At 46.5% G+C, this 10078-nt stretch overlaps 1 protein-coding gene and 1 long non-coding RNA gene across 4 annotated transcripts; both read right to left on the bottom strand.

The window, feature by feature from the left end:
- Positions 1 to 518: 518 nt before the first annotated feature.
- On the bottom strand, positions 519 to 6639 carry LOC123053128 (uncharacterized). 3 transcript variants are annotated; one of them, XR_006425414.1, is made up of 6 exons: positions 5990 to 6639; positions 4230 to 4291; positions 3356 to 3843; positions 2963 to 3251; positions 1963 to 2424; positions 519 to 1854 (listed from the first exon to the last, which is right to left on the bottom strand). It is a non-coding gene; the product is annotated as an uncharacterized lncRNA (long non-coding RNA). The 3 variants fall into 3 exon arrangements; XR_006425413.1 differs by having other exon boundaries at positions 1849 to 2424; positions 5990 to 6637; XR_006425412.1 differs by lacking the exons at positions 519 to 1854; positions 1963 to 2424 and having other exon boundaries at positions 2732 to 3251; positions 5990 to 6637.
- Positions 6640 to 7705: 1066 nt separating this feature from the next.
- Positions 7706 to 9736, bottom strand: LOC123053127 (SWI/SNF complex component SNF12 homolog). The gene is made up of 2 exons (XM_044476529.1): positions 8117 to 9736; positions 7706 to 8005 (listed from the first exon to the last, which is right to left on the bottom strand). Exons 1-2 carry the CDS (start codon positions 9610 to 9612, stop codon positions 7927 to 7929), a joined length of 1575 nt encoding a protein of 524 aa, XP_044332464.1. The 5' UTR covers positions 9613 to 9736; the 3' UTR covers positions 7706 to 7926.
- Between the last annotated feature and the right edge of the window lie 342 nt (positions 9737 to 10078).

Raw genomic sequence — 10078 nt, 5'->3', positions numbered from 1 at the left:
ATGCTCCACCTGAACTTGCACACGACAATCTTGATGACGATCACCACTTGATGTCATCCTTTCCATGGGTTGTATGATATCTTCCTCTTGACGCAAGCCCATGGACACGTACCTAACCCCACATAGAACTCTCACATAGACCATGGGTTAGTACACAAAGTGCAATGGACAATGCTTACCATACCATGGGATCACTTGATCCCTCTCGGTACATCTTTTACGCTTTGTGAGTTGATCAACTTGATTCACTCTTGACTTAGTCTTGGTCAACCTTGAATCTTTCCAACTCTCTTCGTTTGGATGATGTCTTGAAGGTAAACATGAATGATCACACAATCTTCTTCTTCAAGACATGCTTGCAATAAGCTCAACACTCACATGACCAATCTTTGGATAATTCCTTAATAGCACCTTGGTCAACACATAAACTCCTTGAAACCAACACATGGACTTCAAGAAATGCCTATGGACAAATCCTTCAAATATAACTCAATGCAACCATTAGTCCATAGAGAATGTCATCAATTACCAAAACCACACATGGGGGCACCGCATGTCCTTTCAGCAAACAAACCCTTCATTTGAATTAGAACCATGGTGTAATTATGACTGGAAATATCTTTCTCTTTAGTGGAAGCAATATAATAATTTGGTTGGAAACAATTATTAGTAGATGGAAACAAGATTGTGATCCTTCTCAAACATGTGGAATATTTCCTTTTTGATGGAAGCAGGCTTATACCAATTGTATGGTTTATAGAAGCAAGATAGTGATTCTTTTGTTAAAAAATATCACATTACAAAGGAGAAAAACTTTCAAATAAATCGAAGCAGATATCATTTACCATAGAAGCAAATTCTCCAATGAACGAAACATAAATTAATTTGTTGTGAATTGATAGGCAACATTACAAACAAGGGTGGATGCACGCATTAGTTGCACCGAACACAAATTTTGCTTCCTAAGGAAGCAAGCTGTCGGATTTGATTTGTTTCCTAAAACTAAGGACCAATGCATATTGTAAGGAAGTAAGCTTCCGGATTTGATTTTTTTCCTTCAAATCAAAATCAGCAGTCGTGAGTGATTTTCGGAAGGGAAATGATCCCCTTCAACCGGCAGATTTCATGAGTTTTGCCCGTCGCCTCCCATGGATGACAAGTGGATGTGGCCCACGCATGCTACAACTCACACTAGCCACATGTCGCAGTCTATCCTTATCCACACGAGATAGTGTTTGCAACAAGGCTTCTATGGCAAAGAAGGAAACGACTAGACGGCAATTCAACATCATCTTTGATTGCAAAATGTTTCCGCAACATCATTCATGTTGTAGAAGTCCTTCCGCGACATCACCTATGTTGCAAAAATGTGAAGCTGATTTTTTTCCCGCAACACAACCCCTGTTCAAAAGTTTTTGCAACATGAGCTTTGTTGCAAAAGGTTCTGCAACATTGCCTTTGTTGAAATGATGAGAGCATGGTTGGGTCACTTGATGTCGCCACATGTAATGGTTGTTGAGGCGGCGGATCTTTCAGAAAAGATCCACCGACCGACGCGTAGCAGTTCCCTTTTCAGAAGCACTGCAACATTGCCTTTGTTGAAATGATGAGAGCATGGTTGGGTCACTTGATGTCGCCACATGTAATGGTTGTTGAGGCGGCGGATCTTTCAAAAAAGATCCGCCGACCGACGTGTAGCAGTTCCCTTTTCAGAAGCACTGCAAGATTGCCTTTGTTGGAATGATGAGAGCATGGGGGGTCGCTTGATGTCGCCACATATAATGGTTGTTGAGGCGGCGGATCTTTCAGAAAAGATCCGCCGACTGACATGTAGCAATTCCCTTTTCAGACGCACTGAAACCACAATATACGTCAATTGAATTCTACTCCCTCTGTACCGAAATGTAGGTCGCTGGGGCAAATGTTCCGACCAGGTGAAAATGGGAAAATGGACATTTATACCCTTAGTTTAAATTTTGAATCAGGTCGCTGGATCGTCTTCCACCTCCGCCACCGCCCCTGCCCTCCACCTCCGCCTCCGGCCCCGCCCTCCACCTCCGTCTCCGCCCCTGCCCTCCACCTCCGCCTCCGCCCCCGCCTCCACCTCCGCCTCCGCCTTCGTCCCCGCTCTCCACCTCCGCCTCGGCCCCCGCCTCCACCTCCACCCACGCCGTCCTAGGGCTCCTCCTGGACCGCGCACGCCTAGGTGATGCTCTGCTGTCGCCTGCTCGTGGAGGCGGGCTGGTGCTCTGCTGCTGTCTGCTGGTGGAGTCGAGCTGCTGCTCTGCTGCTGGCTGCTGGTGAAGGCGAGCTGGTGCCCGCACGCACCCAGGGGAGCTGCTGCCGCTGAAGCACTCACCACACACAGGAGCTGCTGCCGCTGAAGTACTCGCCGCTGCACAGGAGCTGCTGGCCTAGGTTCATCTGTTTGGGGATGACATTAGATAATCCGAATCGTAGTCCTCGCGGGAATGGTCGCAAAATGCGATTTGATGATCATAAGCAATCAGATGATCATAAACTAAGACTTGCTCATATGAGTAAACAATTTGATGATCATAAACAAGAGTAATTCAAAGAAATATTTGTTGCCAATAATTCAAGACAAGAGTAATTCAAGAGATAATTGCTGCCAATGATTCGAGTGAATACTCCATCAGAATTTGTTCAAATTATTGGGACGACGACGGATAGACGACATGTAATTAGCCTGGGGAGAAAAGGCCACCAATAACCATGAGTTCATGTATTGGTTTTGATCTCAGGAAGCAAGGTTTTGATTTCTTACAACATGCCACTACTCTAGGAGAAAATTTTGGCACCTCATGAAGAAATTCCTGGCTAGGAGGAGAATGCCGCCTTTTAACCGCTATAATTGTGCGGACATGGAGCAAACCGCTATAATTGTGCTGGAAAAAAGGGTTTATTTTTGGATTTGTTTGAGCAACTCATGGATGCCTACCTTTTCTGCCTAATTTTGCGACGAAAACCCTTTTTGGAGTGTGATTTTCATTTCTGTAAAGCTGTCTCTCATCTGAAAAATAGAAGAGAAAAAACTGATTCTATTTCAGCCATGCTATGTTAGGGCAATATACAGTGGCCCACTGTCTGTCTGCAGTACCTATCCTATCCATGGAGCAAACCGTTGTATACCTCTCCGAACATTCCATGTCCGACGAGATTCGAGCTGCTGAAGTTATTTGTAGCAGACCTTAGTTCCTCCAGTGTCATACATGTTGCTCCTTGCATGTCTAGAGTACACAACAAAAGCAGTCTGTTAAGCTAAAATGCCAATCTGACAGTAGCTGAAAAACACCGAAATTAAAAGCCCCTCAAAAACTAATTTGAGCGGTACCTGGAAGAGCTTGACCGGACGAATTACTCTCTGAAGAATCTGAATTCCTTCCGCGGTGCGGTAGGCATATCACTACAATGAGTGTGATGGCACCAACTAATGCCAAACCTCCTGCAGCTCCTCCTAGAGCTACTGCAAGAATGTCTGACATCTAGTATGAAATCACCTCCTTCAGAATAGGATAGCAAGTTTCAAGTTTATCTTGATTGACAGCAGCAAAAATTAGCAGCTACTCCAGAAATGTTTCAGTTTAGCAAGTTTCTACTGAAATGATCAACTGTAGATATGTTGTACCACTGACTTGGAGTACACTGAATATGATTGAAATAATTAAATGTACTGAAATTGCAGTACCATGTTGCTTTTTACTCCAACAATTTGCATCATGTTGATATGTTTATCTAGGAGTAGAGTAATGGAGTACTTACTCTACTTAAGAGGAGAGAAGACCCCTATTTCAGTACTTGGATCCATGGCCAGGAGAGATCCTGCAGCATTTAACAACATTTCATACTCCTAGTCTTACATTTTGAAGCATTTAACATCAAATCATACTCCTAGACTTGCATTTTGAAGCATTTGATAGCAAATAATACTTCAAAATGGTTGTTGTCACTGTAGCATTTTGAAGCATTTAACAGAAAATCATACTCCTAGACCTGTAACTAAGAGCTCCAAGTGCTATACTAAAACTACTCCAAGTCTTACAGTAAACTACTGAAACTACTCCAAGTATAGTACCAGCAAAAGAATAGTGCAAACAAGCAGTACTATCCTCATATCCACAATGTATCCAAGAATGTTGTACTAGTCCATTTGATCATTTTCATTTCCAAAATGTACTGTTGTGCATCTTGAAAGTTCAACCTCTTACCTTAAATGTTCTTTTCAGTTGCTTGGATAACATGGATCTCCCAGACCTCAACTACACCCCACCTGCAGAAGATGGAGATGAAATAGACGAAGGTGTAAGAGATGAAATGGACGAAGATATAGGAGATGAAATTGTTCAACATAGCCCTGATCTGAATGGCCTTGACCTTGGGTTCTTCAACTCGTTGCAATCTCTAACAGATTGTCTAAGCCTTAGAACGCTTCAAGATCTTATCAAGGGTGTGCTAGATGAATTTGAAAACTATGAGGTTTACAAGCTGAACAGAGTTTTCCTATCTCTACAAGCTTGCATGGTTGAAATCTTGAACCATGCAGGGGGCAATGGGTATAAAATACCCCATGCGAACAAGGAAAGGCTAGAGAACCTTGGGATGCTACCTCCAAGACTTACATGCCCTCCAGAGGTATATGCAAATGCCCTGCACAATCTTGGGATAATGGAGAGAGTTGCTTGTTGAGATGCTTGTCGAGATGCTTGAGGAGTTGCTCGTTGAAATGCTTGTCGAGATGCTTGTTGAGATGCTTGAGGAGTTGCTTGTTGAGATGCTTGAGGAGTTGCTTGTTGAGTTGCTTGTCGAGATGCTTGTCGAGATGCTTGAGGAGTTGCTTGTTGAGATGCTTGAGGAGTTGCTTGAGGAGTTGCTTGTTCAGATGCTTGAGGAGTTGCTTGTTGAGTTGCTTGTCGAGATGCTAGTTGAGATGCTTGAGGAGTTGCTTGTTGAGATGCCTGTCGAGATGCTTGTTGAGATGCTTGAGGAGTTGCTTGTTGAGATGCTTGTCTAGTTGCTTGTTAAGATGCTTGTGATTATTTGTGTGGAGTATGTGTAACTCCTTGTTTGTGTGGAGTATGCGTAACCCTAGAGATGTGGCTTGTGTGGAGTATATGTAACTCCTTGAGAAGAGACTTGTGTGGAGTGCATCATTTGTATGGTCATTTTCGGAAACCCATGTGAAATTACTCCATATGTTTGCAAAAGGCTTCTATGGACAGGATTTTACTCCATATATATGATCATTTTTGTTTGAAAAGTTTCATTTAATTTTGTGTGGAGTACATCATTTGTGTGATCATTTTTGTTTAATTAAGAGAGAAGAGGAGAGGGCACTGGAAGAGAGAGAGAGAGAGAGAGAGATACTATCTCAGGAATTAGAACCTGCTTTTAGATAATATCTCAGGAATTAGAACAAGATACCACATTTGGTTGCTTGACTAGCTAATTTCTGAAAAGAAAAGTGAAGTCAAAAGACATTATTTCTTTCACTCCATTGCAATTGTCAATCATTATAGAGAACCAGCCACTAGCTAAGCAGAGTTTCAGTGGGATGCCCAAATAATAATTGGAAGCAAGAATCACTTTATAAGCAGAGTTTCAGTAGAATCTCAAGATTCATAGCAGAGTGAGAATCCAGCATCTGATATCTGGAGGATTGGTGAACACTGAACATTTGATGCAGTTACATAAATCCAAAGCTATACTAAGTTACCAGCAGTAAGAGTCACTTTATAACACAGCAAAAAATTGCAGCACAAGGTAACTATTCCAAGACTGAACTTAGCGTAGTAGGTGAACCTGCCTCAGACATCATAACAGACGGGATATCACTTCAGCAAGGTCGATAACAGCCTGAATTTAGCGCAAGAAAACAAAGGTTCTTGGCACCGAAACAACCAAGACTGGATGTCCTGCTGCAATGGGGATAAGACTGGTTCTTGGCACCAAAACAAGACGAATCGCTCACCTGCAGTAATGGGACAGGAACTCCCTGTAGTCCCCGTAGTCCGGCGCCGCCGCCACGGAATTGTTCGCCACTAGTGGCTCCCTGCGCTCGCCGCGGACTGACGGCCTGGGCAGCCCGCCCAAGGACGCGGCGGAGGCCTCCTCCCCCAGCGCCTCCCCCGGGGGCCTCCACCACCAGCAGCAGCTCCGATTCCGCCTCTTCAAGCGCCCGGGCGCCGGCGACGTCGTGCTGGGCCTGGGGATCCGGGAGAGGAGGGAGCTGGGCCGAGTCTTCTTCGCCTTCTGTAGGGGTGGAGGTAGGAGCTGGGGAGGGGTAGATCCACCGGCGCACGTAGATCGAGCGCCCGCGCGCCTCCACCGCATAGAAGCTCGTCACCGGCGGAAAAAAATCAAATTTTTCAGCGGCGCATACAGACTGTGACTGGAGGACGGGTGGTGGAAGAGGCCGGCGACGTCGAGAGGGAGAGGCAGAGGGGAGACCGACGTCGAGGGGGAGTGGCAGAGGGGAGGCTGGCGATGGGGACGCGGGCCGCCGACGAGCGGATCTGGGAGAGTGACTGGGAGAGCGAGTGGAGCTAGCGCTGTGAGCAACTGAGCGAGCGAGCGGTGCGGACAGTGAACGAACGATGCGGGAGGGCAAATTGGAAAAGTGAAAGAATTTCATAACGTGACGAAAATTACACTACGATCGCTTAAACGACCTACATTTCGGAATAGAGGGAGTATTTTGAAAACTCCACATTAATTTTTTTTTCTGTTTTGAAAACTCCCTAACAGGTGGGAATCATGCAACGGTGCTTCATCCACCATTCACACACACTCATATCTAACGGCCACGGAGTGGTCTGATGAGATCCTCAGTAGTCTAATCACTAGCGGAACCTAGCGGTTCCCTTCTTCAAATGACCCAATCAACCCATTTTAATGCTATACTACGAGGGTGTATGTTTCCGGGGACTTATTGGCTTAGGGGCTTAAAAAAATCCCTATAAGTTTCATCTAAACCAAACAGGAGGGACTTATAGAGACTTAAAGTAGGCATTTGGGACTTATGAAATAAGACTCTCAAGGAGAGTCTTATAGAGACTTATAGTTGTAATATGGTCTTATAGAGACTTATAAGTCTCAGGAACCAAACAGGTAGGGACTTGTGACTTATAAGTTGGGACTAAAAAAAGTTTTAGGACTTATGAACCAAACAGGGCCTAGTTTGTACAAGTAACTGGTTGCAACATCAAAAAAAGTACTCCCTCCGTCTGATAATACAAGACAAGACGTTATTACATCCAATATAACAGAGGGAGTAATTGATTGTGATAATAGTAATAACAAGTTTTATTTAAGAAAGACAAGAACAGTAAACAGGGCCAAGATACAAATATACCCTATCACACCCTGGGAACACAATATGCAAAAGCACTCATAAGCGCCATACCCTTGAGGGCCAAAACTGAACAAACTGATCATCAAAGAACCCACGGATAAAAGAGAATAGGACGGCCCAAGAGACACACCAGTTATCATAATCCCCGAGGTACTAAAGACAAGGACTGAGGCATCTCTTTGCATCTCCCTCCACTTCCACGTTCAAATACAGAAGGCCCACTTTCTCAGGTCATCTCCACATCTTCCTCATTGACATGGTGCCCAGTGAGAACCCCGTTGCCCCACACGCCATACAAACCTAACCTTGCAGCCACATTTAAATAAGTAGATATGCAAACTAAAAGATTTTTCCAGTTCAACATTTACCATGACAAGGAGGGATAACATATAACACACCATACAATAGGTAAACCATTTGAGCAGACAAAGGAGGTAAAACTGCCAGGTTCCTCCGCGACATCTAACAATTTTCTTGTCACTACCATCTCTGAAATTATACTGATACAGGACAGACAACTTGTTTCTACACCAAAGGGAACTACAACAATCTTCTCAAGAACCACCAGCACCAGGGCCATCGTTGCCACCAGGCGGTTTACGATTCAAATATCTTATAACAGCATCCTCAACCCTATTTCAGTGGAATGAAAGAAAGTTTAGTCAGCATATCTACACACAACATATGACAAATATAATAAATTGAAGTAACAAACTGAAGCCTACAGGCACTGCTTAAGCTTACCATGGCTGGTTATAGAAGTCCGCACGCCTTTCCCTTTCAATATTCCTACTCGCTTCACCAGCAACAAGCTTCAAATCTTTACTCTGTGATGCTATCAACGCATTAATGAACTCCACTGGGGACTGGCTGAACCCAAGGAAAAACGCCCTCCTCCTACGATGCTCATGGATCTTCTTGATTGAAGCAGATATCACCTCGTCACATGCCTCAATGTCCTTGTGCTTCTCAGTATTGGCAAGAAATGCTGTCATCTCCTTCTGCAGTGGGAAAGGAACATCTACCAATACATCATAGCAAGCACTCGAGTTTGCTCCATTCCCTGATAGCTTGATCTTATGTTCCAAGTTGATGGGCGGTGGAGGAGCAAGATGCTGTGATATCTTCTGCGACAGCATAGCAAACCTCATTTTATCCTCCCCAAATACCTTCTTCAGTTGGGGGTCACACATAAAGTAGGAAGGGTCACTTGGATTCTGTAGCTTCTTTGCCTTGATGTACTGCCAAAGGGCTGCGATCACCCTTGCGCGAGTGTCCACCTCAACCCCAAGCACCTCCATTAGTGGCTGTGACAGCTTGAACTTCTCGGGGTTATAATTCATCTCCAGACGGATATTGGCAAGAAACTCCTTATCCCCTTTCCTCTTCACCTCAAACCCTTCCTGCGGCGCAGCAGACCGGGCATTCTCCCAGACAATCAGTGGGTTCTCTGGATAGAGTGACGAGTCAAGAGCAATAGTCACCCTCTTAAAGAACGAGGAGAATTTCGGATACACCGGATTGTGCTTCGGCACGACACTGGCTGGGTCCAGCTCCGCGCCGTCTTCAAGCACACGGCCAATGATCTTGAGCGACCAGGTGGGCGGATCGCCATTCTTGGGCGGCGGGATGGTGCGGGGCGCCTGGTTGGCGAAGGTGTTGAAGACGTAGATGCGGAGCGTGCGCTGGAGGGACGGTGGTGTCTTGAGCGCCTCCTGAATGTCCACCTTCTTGCGCGCGAGCGCTGCGTCTACGCGGGCCTCGAACTCGAGGAGCTGCGTGTAGAGCGCGGACTCTGGCAACAGCGCGGCGACGCGGTCCGGGAGCTGCTTCTCCGGGAGTTTGCGCTTCTTGTTGCGGCGCGCAGCGGGGGTGAGGTCGACGCTGCCGGAGTTAGCAGCCTTATAAGCGGCGGCCATGGACGCTGCGGCGGCGGCGTTGGAGGTGGGTGCCGGCGGACGCGAAGGGGGCTTCTGGGGAGGGCGCTTGGCCGATGCGGCGGCGGAGGCCGCGGCCGCGGCCATTAGTGGGGTCTGGGGGGAGGAGGCTGCGCCCATGTGAATCTGGAAAGCAGGATTGTGGCTAGGCGGGGTGTGGAAAAGACCCTGAAACGGGGAACCGGCGAGAGTGGGGGGGCGCATGTGGTTATGCGGGGTCGCCGGAGAGCTTCCCGGCGGCTGCTGCTGCGGGCGTGGCTGGCCGGGGTTCGCGTTGGGATTGGGGTTGCCGCCGGTGGCCATGACGGCGGTGGGGCGGGGGAAGTCAAGATCAGATCTCGGTGCGAAGGGGATTTGGGAGCTAGGGTTTGGAGAGGAAGAGTGTGGAGACGACTGACAAGGTTTCCGGTGGGACTAATATTTGGGCCTTGTTCATGGGCCGGGCTGATCTGTGGAGGCTTTAAGGTTGTTTTACGGAAATACTGCTGGCTGGGAACGTTCCCTGGGAACGAAATGCCAGCGAACCACCTCTGAACCGCACCATCTTCATCCGGTGGATGGCAGTTTTTGCAACAACAACAACAAAACCTCTTAAAGAAAGAAACTGTCATGGCAGTTTCTAAAAACTGTCACCCCCGTCCTCATAAAACGCACTAATAACTGTCATGCTGTTCCTAGTGAACGTTTGCCAGGTATGCACGTCGTTATTTTAAGGGTTCGTTCGGTTGGAGCTCGAGAGGGCTAGTTGATCATGATTTCAGTTTTCTCT

Source organism: Triticum aestivum, chromosome 2D (assembly GCF_018294505.1).
Source record: "Triticum aestivum cultivar Chinese Spring chromosome 2D, IWGSC CS RefSeq v2.1, whole genome shotgun sequence".
NCBI classification, from domain to species: domain Eukaryota; kingdom Viridiplantae; phylum Streptophyta; class Magnoliopsida; order Poales; family Poaceae; genus Triticum; species Triticum aestivum.
This window is presented reverse-complemented; position numbering and strand designations above follow the sequence as displayed.

Excerpts from the sequence above, each read along its gene's own strand:
- LOC123053127 (XM_044476529.1), bottom strand. The coding sequence starts at position 9,612 with ATGGCCACCGGCGGCAACCCCAATCCCAACGCGAACCCCGGCCAGCCA. Across the intron at positions 8,006-8,116 it reads GACTTCTATAACCAGCCATG|GGTTGAGGATGCTGTTATAA; the intron begins GTAAGCTTAAGC and ends CCACTGAAATAG.